The sequence below is a fragment of the Coniophora puteana genome, assembly GCF_000271625.1.
Source record: "Coniophora puteana RWD-64-598 SS2 unplaced genomic scaffold CONPUscaffold_2, whole genome shotgun sequence".
Classification (NCBI taxonomy): Eukaryota; Fungi; Basidiomycota; class Agaricomycetes; order Boletales; family Coniophoraceae; genus Coniophora; species Coniophora puteana.
Genome location: NW_006913054.1, coordinates 3313720 through 3328127, shown reverse-complemented (window position 1 = coordinate 3328127; position 14408 = coordinate 3313720). Strand labels below are relative to the sequence as shown.

At 50.3% G+C, this 14408-nt stretch overlaps 6 protein-coding genes across 6 annotated transcripts; 4 read left to right on the top strand and 2 right to left on the bottom strand.

Moving 5' to 3' along the window:
• Nucleotides 1-749: 749 nt before the first annotated feature.
• CONPUDRAFT_162869 (uncharacterized protein) lies at nt 750-2396 on the top strand. Its single transcript, XM_007766947.1, has 3 exons — nt 750-783; nt 839-2209; nt 2264-2396. The coding sequence occupies exons 2-3, from the start codon at nt 899-901 to the stop codon at nt 2273-2275; spliced, it is 1323 nt and encodes a 440-aa protein (XP_007765137.1). The 5' UTR covers nt 750-783; nt 839-898; the 3' UTR covers nt 2276-2396.
• A 282-nt stretch (nt 2397-2678) lies between these two features.
• Nucleotides 2679-5164, top strand: CONPUDRAFT_150528 (uncharacterized protein; the record flags this gene model as incomplete). Its single annotated transcript, XM_007766946.1, has 2 exons — nt 2679-3974; nt 4559-5164. 2 exons carry the CDS (start codon nt 2679-2681, stop codon nt 5162-5164), a joined length of 1902 nt encoding a protein of 633 aa, XP_007765136.1.
• Nucleotides 5165-5608: 444 nt separating this feature from the next.
• CONPUDRAFT_80197 (uncharacterized protein) lies at nt 5609-6434 on the bottom strand (the record flags this gene model as incomplete). Its single annotated transcript, XM_007766151.1, has 2 exons — nt 6172-6434; nt 5609-6110 (listed from the first exon to the last, which is right to left on the bottom strand). A coding segment is annotated over exon 2 (256 nt), but the record flags the coding sequence as incomplete, so codon positions are not given.
• Nucleotides 6435-7005: 571 nt separating this feature from the next.
• CONPUDRAFT_118722 (uncharacterized protein) lies at nt 7006-8052 on the top strand (the record flags this gene model as incomplete). The annotated part of the gene is made up of 4 exons (XM_007766945.1): nt 7006-7211; nt 7273-7524; nt 7582-7909; nt 7957-8052. Coding segments are annotated over 3 exons (767 nt in total), but the record flags the coding sequence as incomplete, so codon positions are not given.
• A 1146-nt stretch (nt 8053-9198) lies between these two features.
• On the top strand, nt 9199-10386 carry CONPUDRAFT_135351 (uncharacterized protein). The gene is made up of 3 exons (XM_007766944.1): nt 9199-9727; nt 9794-9860; nt 9930-10386. Exons 1-3 carry the CDS (start codon nt 9237-9239, stop codon nt 10176-10178), a joined length of 807 nt encoding a protein of 268 aa, XP_007765134.1. The 5' UTR covers nt 9199-9236; the 3' UTR covers nt 10179-10386.
• A 224-nt stretch (nt 10387-10610) lies between these two features.
• On the bottom strand, nt 10611-11928 carry CONPUDRAFT_162866 (uncharacterized protein). Its single transcript, XM_007766943.1, has 6 exons — nt 11899-11928; nt 11660-11843; nt 11562-11600; nt 11417-11502; nt 10974-11349; nt 10611-10918 (listed from the first exon to the last, which is right to left on the bottom strand). Exons 2-6 carry the CDS (start codon nt 11834-11836, stop codon nt 10817-10819), a joined length of 780 nt encoding a protein of 259 aa, XP_007765133.1. The 5' UTR covers nt 11837-11843; nt 11899-11928; the 3' UTR covers nt 10611-10816.
• Nucleotides 11929-14408: the final 2480 nt, after the last annotated feature.

The following is a 14408-nucleotide window of genomic DNA, read 5'->3' as shown; positions in this document are numbered from 1 at the left end:
GGTGCCTTGACGCCTCCAATTGGGTACGTTCTAGGCCAATTCCAGGCTGCGCTCGGCTTTGATTGCAGCTGGAATAATAGGAATGTACAAGTTTTCCTGATTGTGCGTATCTTTGAACGCTTCGGGACAAAAAAAGAGTTCGCAAACAGCGTCTCTTTTCCCACACCCTTTCGCCCTCGCCCCCTTTCTCAACCCGCAGGTTCACTTCAAGCTTCTAGAGCTGCATCAGATATCAACTCGGCGTGTGGACACTAAACATTGACTCTGAGAAACAAAAAGTCCTCAACGGCTACGTGTAGCGCATCCGCCGTCAATCATGTACATTGTCCCTCAATATTCAATTATAACTCTAGGGCCGGGGACAATGCTCGATGTATTCAAAAGTAGTGTGTCCAAAGGTGTAAAGCGGTTTAGAAATCCTAGCTCATATACTATTTGTGCTTTCTTTCTTGTACCTCCCGCGAGGGCACCTGTCGTCGCTGGCTGGATGTCTCGGCTTTATTGTGGACGTTTGAGATAGTAGTTCGCTTTCCTGCTGTAACTATCAAAACTCTTCTATCCCTTCTTTGAACTTACTCAAGCTTCAGCTTCATTCATGAAGGCCGATAGTGGTTGGCAAGATTTCTGTGGCGTTGTCGCGGGCTCACTGGAATGGTCCGGGCCGCGAGTGTCCGTGAAATAGTCACACACGTTTGTCCGCTTTTTTGCCGATTGCTTCCGAGTGTGCACGTTTTACTACGCGCCCCCATCTGACCTTGGCGTATACAGTCGCGACTTCAACGAGTGAGTGATTCTGGATCTCTTAGGCATGATACTGAGTTAACGGATGAAAGAATAGGCATTTTAAGGTTCCCATTTCGCGAAGTCAACGAGCATCTCTCAGTTTTGCATCGACACCATGACCGCTCGTCGGCACTCCATTCAGTCCTTGGCACCAGAAACTCTGCTGGAAATATTCGATCACTTATCGACGTCCAGGAAACGCTCCAAGAAGACAGGCGTTTACAGCCCTATTGCTTTGTATCCCTTCACCATCGCCAGCGTATGTCGTCACTGGCTCGACGTTGCGAGTCTCAAGTCGAAATACTGGAGCGACGTCGTCATCCCACTCGACTTCCCTATCCTCCCATCTATCATGGGAACCTATCTTGACGCGTTCAACTGTCAGGATACTCCGCACTTCCACATAGTCTACTTCAACACTGTCCCCATCCAAGCCCAAGTGGAGAAAGCCCGGCTCGATGATGTGATGCGTCTTCTCGTGCCGTATTTCCACAAGTGCAAGACTATCTCCATTTATACCTGCTATAGGTCATCTACGATCCTAGTCACGAAATACCTCACGAAGCGATCCCTCATTTTCCTTGAAGACTTGTCCCTTGTCTCCTCCATCACTGACACAACTCAGCCTGCTTGTTTCGCATCCATGACGTGTCCCAAGCTGAAATCTCTGTCAGTAGACGCCAAGACGTTCACTAATCTCATCGAGGCTTTGGAAATCAAGTCGGATCCAGAAAGAGACATGGACCATGTTCGCATAACCTCTTACCACCCAACCAACTGTCGATCGGATCTTGAGCCAGATGATCTCGTCTGTGGTATCGCGGAGCTCGCTGATGGCTACGGGATGATTTACGCGCTCGACGTCTCAGATGTTATCTTTGATCCATCTCTTACATGGTTGTTCACCCACATATCCAACGTGTATGAGGTCCGACTGGTTGACCTACAGAAGCAGTTTTTGGCTCAGCTCTTGGGCAGTTTCAGGACGCCTCAGGCCCTTCATGACTATACAAGCGTCTCTCTCACTCGTTGCATCCTTCCATACCCCGCCATCATTGGTGACATGTTCAAGCTCTCATTCATCGAGATGGGGGACAGCAATTCCATCCTTAACGCACTCAAGCGTTGGGAAGGCGTCGAAATCGAGGTAAAAAACTGCTCAGGGTTCACCGACATCATTCTGGATACTGTATCCTCCGAACGTCTTTGTCCCAATGCCACCTCCCTCAAAATTCACAAATGCCCAATATCAGTGAAGGCCTTGCGACGTTTTGTGAGGTCAAAGCAGAATGTTAACCCATTGACCAAACTATGTGTTTCAAAGGGGCCATCGTTGTTTTGGTGGGACAAAGTATGGCTTGAGGGGAAGGTTGAGGATGCAAGCTGGAACGGTAAAAAATTGCATGAAGTCAAGTTTTCCGGACAGGTGAGCCACTCAAATTTCCTTGAGTTTTTTAAACGTTGACCAATGACTTTGCAGATCACGGTCTAGTTAGACACATCCATTGATCATGTGGGATAACAGTCAATGAATATTAGCAGTTGTTTACCCGAGTAGTATATATATGACATGGACGTGTAGCATTCCAGCCTACTCGAGATCAAGCCGCTCGAAGATAATCACTCTGGAGACTGGGATTGGTGATGTGAGGCGTTTGTTTGCCCGCGATTGGGCATGTGCCATTTTAGTCAGTGACGCGGCCCTTATCGGTCCAACGCTCTTCCTCCCGCTCTCTTCCATCCATACGTCGCATTTTTTGCACGATCCAGCTACTTGAAGAGGACTGGGCCTACGACGGAGATTAGCTAACGCTGCGCGTCGTTTAGCCCTGCCATTCCGATCTGTATCGTCTCTCGTGTCACACGCAGTCTGACATCGCCTAGTAAACACTAGCATGGCTTCGGTAGCCCTCCACTCTCTCCATCCATCCCCAGTAGCACTTCTTGCACCAGAGACTCTCCTCCATATCTTCCAAATCATGCATCACGACGCAAAACCATCTGGCGACGTGTTCTCCTCCGGCTTTCCTCATACTCCTTCGCTTGTCTGCCGCTACTGGCTCGATGTCCTCGCTCTGCAGCCAATATTCTGGCGCGCTATTGCCGTCTCCCTTAGCTCTCCCATCCTACCCTCGCGTATCTCCACTTACTTGAAGATCATCCGCCAGAAGGTGAAGATAGACGTGCATATCATTCAGGCCGACACTACTGTAATAGATGGACGGTCTGAACACGCTCGCATCGACGCCGCTATGCAGGCTCTGGCCCCCTATTTACAAAAGTGCACGTCCTTCTCTATACGCACTAGATATCGTTCCTCAGCTGTCTTGGAAACTAGTCACCTCAACAATTTGAACGCTTCTCACCTTATCTCGCTGTCTCTCGATTCTTCTGTCGCCGACACAACTCAACGAGCACACTTTACTTCGTTTACATCCCCGAACCTCGTGTCTGTCTCTATGGATGCCAAAAGCATTGTCGAATTCGCCAGAGCCATGGATACGAAAATAATGGTTGCAGACTACTTGTCAGTCTACGCGCTGCCGTATCATCCGGAAGACGCGTCTCCGAATCTCAGGCCTCCCGCGGCTGCCAACGCAATTTCCACCCTCTTTAGGAACCGATCAATATCTGGGACGCTTTGTATACGGGATCCGATTTTCGATGAAGGCGACCCCGACGGATGCTCTTTTTCCGTGGACGCGATTGATATTCAACTTACCGATTTGAGGGCGAATTTTCTCCGCAAGCTTTTCTCGAGTATCACTCCTAAAGATGACACTGATTCAAATCGAAACGTCACTTTATCCCGATACTCCTTGGATCCTTCAATTGAGATTCCATGCCGAGGGGTCCTCACCTTGGATGGAATGACCGACAGAATGGACGTGTTATGCGCGTTGAGGCGGTTTAAAGGTTACGCAGTGGAGATCAAGGACTGTCCAGGCTTCGACGATTATGTCTTAGGTTTCGTGGCTCATGAAGAGTGGCTCACCAGGCCTTATTCTGTCACAGTGAACAACTGCCCCGTATCCACCAACGCCCTTCGTCTGTATGTTGCATCGAGACTCGAAATCGCGGAACGTCTTTCGGTCCTGCAAGTTTGTGGAGGACCAGCGCTGAGCGAGGAGGAGGAAAAGTGGTTCTCAAATTCAATCCCTGAGTGTCTCGACTGGAATGATGTAGTCCTTGTACGTTAATGATATCCTTTCAGTGGCGATGCGGCACCTCGTGACTCGAAAGTGTATTGTAGCTCTTCTCTGCACACTGTGTCAACAGCCCTGTCTATATATGTCACGAGCCTATATTATACTTGCTGTGACGATAATTCAGCTGCGTGTTCAAGAGGAAAATGTTGCGGGTTGAATAATCATTTCGGAAACACGACTTTCGGCACTGTCCATCTAATACAGTATCATAGCCCCTATCTTTCCCTCGTGTACGTGTTGTTTACGCGTTGTTTGTTCGCCAGTTTTTGTCTGGCGCGACATGGACACGTTCGTCCTTGTTTCTGCTCGGGACGCACAAGCCAGGTGAGCGTGCTATTATTACCTCTAACTTTAGTCTAAAGGCTGTATGAATAGATTCCGCTTACACGAGCAGCTCTCATGATGTCTGTAGGCTACCCTAGTCCGGCCAACTTGCGTTCATTGGGTATCATGTCCCTGGCAACGGAGACTATGTTAGGAATATACTCGTTTCTACTTCAAGGTGTAACGGACGAAGGCCTTTGGAAATATGAAAAGTCCGCTCTCTCTTCCTTCTCATAGCACAGGTCATCTACAGCTTTGGCTGGGTTTCCTCTCTCGACATCGACAACGTCATCTTCGACCAAGACGATGCCGCCGGTTTCCCTCTGTTCCGAAACATAGGAGATGTGCACTTAACTGCCCTTGACGGATACTTCCTTCGCAAGTTCTTCCGTGCCTTTGACCCTCCAGACAGCTTAGCCAGCGCTACACGAACGGTCACTGCATGTCGCTGCTCGTTCACCAGCCCGGTGTACATCCCCAATACGTACACTCTCGGATTGGACGGGATGGAGGATGGAGCGTCTATATTATGCGCGCTTAAAGACTGGGATGGCATCGAACTAGAAATCACCAACTGCCCAGGGTTCACCGATGCCGTGTTGAACCTGCTTACATTCGACATAACACAGTCATGTTCCCCCATCGTTCTCTGCATTGAAGATTGTCCCATTCGCGTTGGGGCCCTTCGCTTGTTTTTATCACACATAATGGGTTCTCTTCAAGAGTTCGACGTACGTGGAGCGCCACCGTTGGATGAGGAGGACAGGAAGTGGTTCAAGAGTTGGGCCACGCATAGCTTCATCTGGAATTCTGAGAGGATTCTGGCAGATGGTTTGAATCTCAGCTAAAGGTGAGGACATACCAATACTATTCATCACCATAAATACACGGACTCAGACGTAGATTTCGACTAGTCATCGTACCTTCCTCAAACATGACTGCTATCACGACCAAGGTCACGACTTGATCCAAATGTTGATTACGATGCATTCACATGACCGTATTCAACGAACCAAAGTCACTAACACACATAGTACCACCTATACAGGTTAACGGGGAATTCGGATTTCGTTGTAGCCGCGTCTGTCCGGCTGTCCAGCCATCCAGCCACATGCGTGGGAAAAAATAAAACAGCCGACGTGTGGCCATAATTAGACAATTAGCCCCTGTTTTAGTGAAGCGACCGCTATCTGTTCTATCCTCCTCCTCTGCCCTGCGCACACAGGTTAACGACTCAAGATATCTACTTCCGTTTCAATCTCTTCTTGAAAGATTAAAGTATATATATATATGGTTGTGATACTACACTGCTAGACTAGTCTCTTCAGCAAACGAGCCAAAAATGATACCAGTAAAGCCATTGCCCATTCAAGCGCCGGGCAAGCGCCTTGCTGACGCCTTGAATGTGGTCCCGTAGAAAGCAGACCACTCGAGTGTGAGGTCAAGCGGTGGGCTGATGATGACTGTGTGTGGGGATCGTCCTGGGCACAGGTGTATGGCGTCATTGTGAAGGAAGTTAAGCACAATGATCCCGTTGAGGGAGTGTGCAATGATAAGGTTCCGTGGGTCAGGTGTGACATTATGTATGAGAGCGAGAGAAAGGGTGTCAGGAGAGTAGGAGAATGCTCATGTTACAGGTGGGTGAGGGTGGAAGCTTACCTCGCATGACAAGCATTGTGATGCGACACCACAGCTACAATGAGCACGCCAATCCGTGCACGAGCAGGACGCACTTGGGAGCATCGGGAAACCCCCAAAATGTGCACGGATGGCCCGAAGGAAAGGTATCAGCGCCTGGAAGACCAATGAGCACGAGGATGGAGAATTTAAGGGAGCCACAGACATACAGACCTACCTCATCACGCTCCTACAACCCTCCTTCACAGTTCTCGACTTCAATAAATACCTCCCATATGTCTAGCCTGTATGCCTGCAATTGCGCCTGAGTCCAACACTGGGTGTGAGCGGGCATACACAGTGCTGCGTGCTTGGCAGGAGCTCTTGGTTTTCCATTCTCATTGTCAGAGGAGGGGCTGCTGTGTCGTGAAAAGAGAGTTAGAATTTGTGGCGAAGAAAGACGAGAGGGAAGAGGGATGGAGTGGATGATACAGCGCGGCGCGACTCGAGATGTCTGGACCAAGTCTGGACGGCTGGACGGCTGGACGGCTGGACCGCCGGAAAATGCGGATTCCGCGTTATCCTCCACCTATAACGCATAAGAAGGATTATTGCACAAATGACGCCGACGTGGTAGTTGAACCAACAATAGCGCGAGAGATAATCAAGAATAAGGGTATTGACAGAACTCACATCATCATTGATCGCGACATATGTTTCAGTTCCGTTGGGTCAACGTTGAATTGGTTATGATATAAGCTGCTGTAGTCGATCACCGAATGTGGTGTACGAGACGGGCGGCCGGGTTGCTCATCAATATTGTATGAGTGCGCGTGCGCTTTGTTAATGCACTGTTTGAGCCTATCTGAGCTCTGGACGACGCGTGGTTCTATTCATGGACTTCCTTCATTCTGAACCAATCACGCCAATGTACAGACGGGGTGACCGCGGTGACCGCCTGAGCAACGCTGAACCAGAGGTAGGTGGCCCGAGCAAGGCCCGAGCCACTAGTAAGGCCAAGCATCGAGCTCCTAACGCACTAACGGGCCGCGCCTCGGCAAAGTCCGTACCGCGATGACGCCCAACATCTCTGTCCCCGTTTACCTGGACATCTTTGCCGGAGACAAGGAAGCCCACGCCCGGCAAGAAGAATCGTACAATTCTACTTCTCAGTTTCTCCTGAGCTGTTCAGAGAAATATAGCTTACCAAACTTTCCTTCGCAACCTGAAGATTTGTCGGAGGAGCAGCAGGAGACGCTCAAAGACCTAGACCATACGGTGAGTGAAGCGAAGCGTCCTTAGACTGACTTGGGCGATAGATTTACTCACGGGAAAGCAGGGCTCCATCAACTTCCGGTTTACTCCTCCAGAACCTATTTGCATTGGTCGCTTCGTCTTTGAACTCTTTGGCGATGCATACCTGAAGAAAACGCGAGAGAACTTCACCGCTCTATGTACGGGCGAGAAGGGAGACTGCAAGAACGCGCCTAACAAGAAGCTTCACTTCCTGCAATCTCCCATCCATCGTATAGTCAAATATTTCATTGCACAGGGAGGAGACATCACACGCGGGACAGGTGCTGGTGGAGAGGTGCGTCGCAACCGCGTTTTTTCTATGCCAATCTAACCCATCGCCCCTACATCATAGTCCATATACGGCGACAAGTTTGTTGATGAACGACCACCCAAGGGAACTCCTGCCCGGAAAGCGTCGGCGGGGTCGCTTGCTATGGCCCATCGGGGAAAGAACAGCAACACGTCCCAGTTCTTTATTGTCCTGACTGACGACACGACCAAGCTCAAGAAGCTCGACGCCGACAAGCCCGTGATCTTCGGCCATCTGAAACAAGATGCACGGAGCCAAGGCCTGCTGAAGCAATTGAGCGACCTCGCCTCAGGTAGCTCTTCGGAGGAGCCATCGATGCCAGTATGGATAGGCGGGTGCGGGAAGCTATAAGACGCGTTCGGGCAGTTTGGTACGTCTCATGTCGTGCTCAATTGACTCCTATCTCATTGTCTCAAGTTTTGTAGGGTGCTATATCGTGGTATATGTGTACGAGCGTGGAAGCGGACTGAAGGTGTATTACACCTCGATACGTCTATGCGTTCAATCCAGAACTTACCTCACTGATTCCTTGAACTCCCGAATCCCCTTAGGCCATTACTAAGGTCCTGCCTACTCGTAACCCCGATCCTGTCGGCTTGAAGATAGATCAGTGATAAACGAGGAACGCTAGACAATGACTTCGCACTACTGGTGCATTCAGCCGAGGGTGTGGAGCCCTATGCCCTTCGTTCGACCGATCATCGCCGCTACTTACTCAGCGAATATCTGGAGACCACCAAAGGGCGCGAACATGTCGCCATGAAATGAAGCGCAGCATGTCTCCAGACCAAGCTATGACTCACGTCGTTATCTATCAAAGGTCTGGAGACTTCGTGCGTCGCCCACTCAACGCCGATTTGCCCGGGGAGGAGGTCTGGAGACCACGTAATCTACCGCCCTTCGCCCGAGGGTGTGGGTTGATTAGGTCTGGAGACCACGCTTATCAGCATCTATCACTTCCTCGCACAGGTACCAATAGTCTCCAGACCACTCTCCATATCGTCCCCATAGCCGACCCAGGTCTGGAGACTCTTTCGCGCACCCAAAAAGGTATGCGAGTTGGTCTGGAGACGCTTTTTTCGCACGCGGCGCGAGTCCAACACGTGCCGAGCTGGTCTGGAGACACCCCCTGTCGCGCCGGACTTTGATCCGCGCCTCAGTTTCATGGACTTGAACCCAACGTGGCGTCGGCCGAACGATATGATCCCAGCCTCATCGAATCTATCCCTAACCGCTGGGTTCTGACATAGAATCGTGCGATGACGCTACGCTGTGTAGAGTACGGCGCCAACGTGCACTCAGTTTCTACGCGAGATCGCCAGATAGCTCGGCCGAATGGGTGCTCTATCGTGCAATATAAAAGCGGTGCGCACAATGCGGTTCGAAGTTTTATCATCGCATCGTCACCTCTACATCTCAGGTTCAGGAATATTACAAGGATCAGGATCAGGGTTGTAAGGCGTTCCCGTTCCCTATCTTCGATTCTTCGAATGACACTCACGCTTAGCTAAAGATACGCCAAGTCGTTCTTGAATTTCATACCAAGATCTTAACCGCATACGCTTCGCCTTCTCTACTCACACCGTGCTCTTATAATGGCCACTCCTGAGCCCACCTCTAATACCCGTTCCTCTCAGCTAACTCTCATCGATACCACTCCGACGATTCATACCGCCCTCACCTTTCTGCAGGACAACATGCGCAGCTCATCAGTATCTCTATCTGTACACGCTATCGCTTCCCCATATGCCAAGCCAGACGCGTCTCACGCATCCACTCGTCACACCTCTGTGCCGCCGGCACACTACACACTCGAAACGCGCGGCATGACCACCTTCATCCACAAGCGAGCCGCCATGGGCTCTGGCAACACCTTGCTCGCGGCGATCGAGCGCAACGAGATCATGCCGGACGAGATTACCCTCTGGCTCGACGACGACGAGCGCCTGCGCTGCGGGAGGCCAAGTCTCGACACAATCACGGACAGCATGCTATCGGCGGCCCCCGGCGATGACGTGCGCACGCTTGGCGGCGCCGAAGAAGTGGAAGCATCATCTAAGGTAAAAGTAGAAGGTCAAAGGCCAGATGCTGAGCTGGCGTCTGCACCGGCGGTGCTGTATGGTCCTCAGGCGGGGGGCCGCCGTATGAAGTTGTCAAAGTGGCTCCGCGCGCCGCGCTTCGCGAGCTTGTAAGTCTATTCCATTGGTGCATGTTTCCGTGCCTTTGTGGAGCTAATGAATGGCTCCTATTATAGTCCTGTGAGCTTCGAAGTCCGGGGCGAGACGTATGAATGGAGGGAAGATGCAAGTGGTCAGCTTGTGGTAGGTTCATCATTCCAAGGACATCGCAAGACACATAGCTGACAGTTCACGGAACGCCTTGTTCCGTAGCTGTATCATCCACGCGCGAGTCCCAGCGCCTTACCCCTCGCACGCTTCTCAGCGCCTACGCCAGAGAACCAGAGCACGCATGGCGCTCATCTTGCGCTGCAGACCGCTCTGGCAGAAGACGAAGTCAAGCGTGACGCAGTGCTCATCTCATTTGTTGCACTAGAGCAGAAGCGACGCATGCGACTGCAGGCTCAGAACCGCGGTCGTAACAACGGTGTCAGAGAGCTGCAAGCCGTGCTTTCTGCTTGAATCAGTAGCTACACGCGCTCGGAGAACAAAACATGGTCAAATTTTTGTTTCACCCGCTATTCTACACAAGAGGCATGGAAGGAGACCTAGTTGCTTAGTCCTGCCAAGTATGATGTGATGTAAATAGTTGAGATGGGGCGTCTTGCATAGAGGGATATCTCCAGTAACAAAGGTCACTAGTAGAACGTTTAGACAGAATCAGTCAACCCCATTTCTCTTTCTAAAACGTTGTGCAACAGGACGATGGAAACCTGTCAATGCTAACATTTTTGCCAAATACGGGGACCTGACGATAGCCGTGATCAGTGAAACATCAAGTGCTTCTGCTTACGCGGCCAAGAAAACGCTGTAAACTGCGCGTTTTGCAGATGTGTATCATGCGTCCTCTATTCTTGTGTATTCAACATAATGATCGAACGACCTCTCCAAGCAGTTATAGATAATAATTAATTTAGCTTCAGACAATACAACAAGGTATATTACGCGCACTCGTCATTACCAGCATTGGGTAAGAGCGAGCGCATCGCGGGTAAGACTGATCTCAGTACACTACTAACGTCAACGAGTAAATGATGTACAAAGGCAATAGCCGTACGGGGTTCAGATGAATGGAGGAAGGGGGGGACCACTCGCTGAAATCACCGTTGGCGTCTCCGTTGGCGTCTTCGTACCTTACCCGGTTTGGGACCCTTGAGCCTGGCTTCAAAATTCTCATTGACGGCCCTGTCCAGCCAAGAGACCTATGAAATAACGGTAAGCCTACGCGATACATGTCATGCCAGGCAGTGCACTTACCCAGTCCTCCGGTAAAGCAGCCTCTCGCAGCGCTGCCTTAATTTCCTCAGGTGGACTGAGGTACGCATGTTGAAAGTGGAAATAATCATAGCGGGAGGAAATAACGATGGCGCCAAACCGTTCACCATTCGCCATAGGCTGGTCTAGAGTCTCGAGTCTGTCCCCAAGTACTGCAACTACGGCCTCGCGAAGTTCGTGAAGGTCTGCTACCTCAGCCGAGGCAACATTGTACCTTTCGCGTAGTGGGTAACTAGCGCTATCGGCCTTCGGCTCGAGCTTTACGGCTAGGGCTTTAGACTTGTATGCATCCGGATCTGTATCGAGCTTGAGGGCGTGTTGGAACACGAGCGCGAACACCCTCTTGTGACACGAGACCCTGTGTCAATCGATGCGGGTCAGCGCCTGGATGTGGGGGGAGGGGGGGGATCAAGGTGACAACCGACCATTCATCGAATTCGTTCCATGCTCGCCCACCGTCAGGACTATTCTTGGCCTCTTCATTCATCTTCGCATTCAGTTTGCATTTCGTCTGATGATTGGACTGTCAGCGACATCGATGTAGGCAATACATCAGGAGGATGGCTGTACCTTGTGCTCAGGCCAATCATCTATCTGGCATTCTCGGCTCTGTGCAGCGGCTGTTGAGATAGACGGACATTTGAAGTGTACAGGAGCCACAAGCTTACGCAATATAGGGCCTTGTTACAGCGTGAGCAGCGTTGAAGCGACTTCTGTTGAGACTGGTAAGCTTTGTCGCATCCATGGCATCCCTTGACTAGGCGGGCGGTTCCTGTCCACTGAGTCGGTGGACCGTCACGAGTGACCGCGCCAACTACTGCGTTCTCGGGATGGTTGGCGCTCATAGAGGGTCTCTTGCAAGTCAGCCCCTAGCTATGGATGAGGTATGGTGCAAGGTTGGGCTCACTTGGACGTTGGGTATCTTATCTGTTATTCGAGGGTTTCGTCTGTGTCGTGATAAAGTGTTTGATGCGATAAGCCGAGGTGAAACGAGACGACGGAGCGCAACGTCAACGGAAAGCGCGACAGGTTCGGCATTTGCCGGAATCATGCGAGTACCCCTATCCCCACCTCCCCACGCTCCTTCACCTGCTCGTCGCGGAGACCAACATCCCTGATGACGTCGAACTGGACGGTCTACAGCCTCAGGGATCCGAGGAAATGGAAAGAGATGGCGAGCCGATCGACAAAGAAGACGGGTTGCGGATGGAAGAGGTTGGTGTCGGGAAGCTCGCTAGCAGCGACGACAATCGGACTAGTACTGTCTCCGTTGTCTTGATCTATGGCCGTGACAATCACAATCCATCCGAGCGAGAGATACAAGGGCTCATTGTAGAGCCCGTGGCTTCTAGTTCTTCATCTGGCGGTGACAAGAAGTTTCGTCGCATCGGGATATTCAAGAGAAGCGGTGAGCAGAACGACATTGACGAATGGCTTGGCAGGTAGACGAAGGTTGCCACAACGATTGTGTGATCTTCCGAGTGATATTTACTCCGTGACTGATAGTGTATGATTAGATAATTAGTACGTGTAAGAATACATTGTATCGCTCTGATTTAAGTAGAAGTCCTACAACACCAAGGCACCTGCGCGTCGTTGATTCGTGAGCCCATTGAAACAGGTTTCGTCTGAACTTCGCCTAAAATTCTCCCTCCCATGGACCCGAGAAACAGCGTGTGTATAAAATGACGTCGTATTTTGCTTCTTTCGAGTACCGTAAGGTATGCTTAACTCCACAGAAGCTAATTCTAGGCTATCACGTTTACACATCCATCACATCCACCAAGTGCCCTTGATGTTATTCCCGCACGCTCGTCTAATAACGGACAAGACACGCACCGTGTTATAAGTGAACGATGCAGCTAGCGTTGTGGTAGATATTATTTTGCCCGTGTTAGGTTAGGTTAGAAATAGCGGCGCTCGAGGCGCCATTTATAACAAGAGTTAATAACAAATTACTTTACTCGTATATTCAAAATTATGCCCGGCTTGGCATTGTACATGTTTGGCTCTGTGGCTGTGGCTTATCTCGCGTCAGGCTCGGGATTTGTATACGGATGTAGGGCCTCTGGACTGCACGACAGATATCCACGGGCACTGTCTACTCGTGTTTGAGTTTTCCTTTCCAGTACAATAAGATGGTGGTTCTCAACGAGCACCATGGTAGGACAAGATCCTTAAGGGCCGTGGCGCAGCGAGGCTGCCTTGTACCCAATAACAGTTACTAATGGGTTACAAATGAATCAATAACAGGTTAGAAATGTTGGAACTAGTTGAAAATCATCAAAAAGTCCTCAGCACTCCAATTTTCGTCGTCGTCGACCTCTACAATCTCTTCTGCCTGCTTCTGAGAGTACTTCCAGATGTCTTTGGTTTTGGATACTCTGAAAACGCGCCTCCTTGTCTGAGGGAAGCACCAAAGCTACAACAGGATGGTCAGTGGCGGAGGCCTTCCCTTTTCCTTTTCCATCAGCTCCAGTGGCTCGTACACCTGGATCGTTGAATGTAAAAGGCGCTCTAAACAAAAATCAGAGCAAGGTAATAATATCAAAATATGGCAAGTGCACTTCAGGAACTTCTTGATTCTCCTCCTGTGCTGCTAATATCTTGTCAATATAGCGTCCACTCGATGTGTTCCTTGCTATGCAATTCAGTACTATAATCAATGACTTCAATGAAATGAGGGAGTTTGAAGCCATCGTCTTCGATAAACTGTTGACGGGCTTCGAGTAGATTTTCTAAAGCCTGAGGAGTTAGAACCATTTTGCTTAATGAATATCATCGAACCTTTGACGACTTATATACAAGAGAAATGCCTATGTCAAAGCAACGGGTGCATCGCATTTTCAGCCGCAAAACCGTGAATCAGTCCACTTAGACGCTACCGCCTTCAACGTCAGCCACAAAGGCCACAGACGCGAGTACAGAGTGATTCAAACAATACTTATGCTACTGGTCCTGATCCGGCCAAAAACGCGTCGAGTACGCGCGTTTTTGCCAAGCAACGGCGGCAAACACCGTCCGATGGCCTGGTTTATCTGTGCACTGCCTCGCGAATTCCTAATAATTGTAACACACTCTTCTGGGACCCCTGATGTTAGGGTCGTTACTAACATGTTATTAACGTGTTAGAAATTACCCTGTTAGTAACATTCTAATTTCTGCCACAGCGCTAGATGCAGCCGCAGTCTCCACCAGTATTCGCTTCAAACTCTTCTCTGGAAACGGCAACGTTCCTTCCGACACTATCACTCCAACGTGTAATCAGGGCGGGTAGTATAATGAAGCTATTTTTAGAGTCTTGATACCCGCGAAGGTGCACCACGCGTAGCAAGCGCACAGGATTGGTGGTCAGAGCTGGCCGGGTACGTTTCTCTTCGTACGATGTATGGTTCATAGAAGCCGTGAGATTCTCGT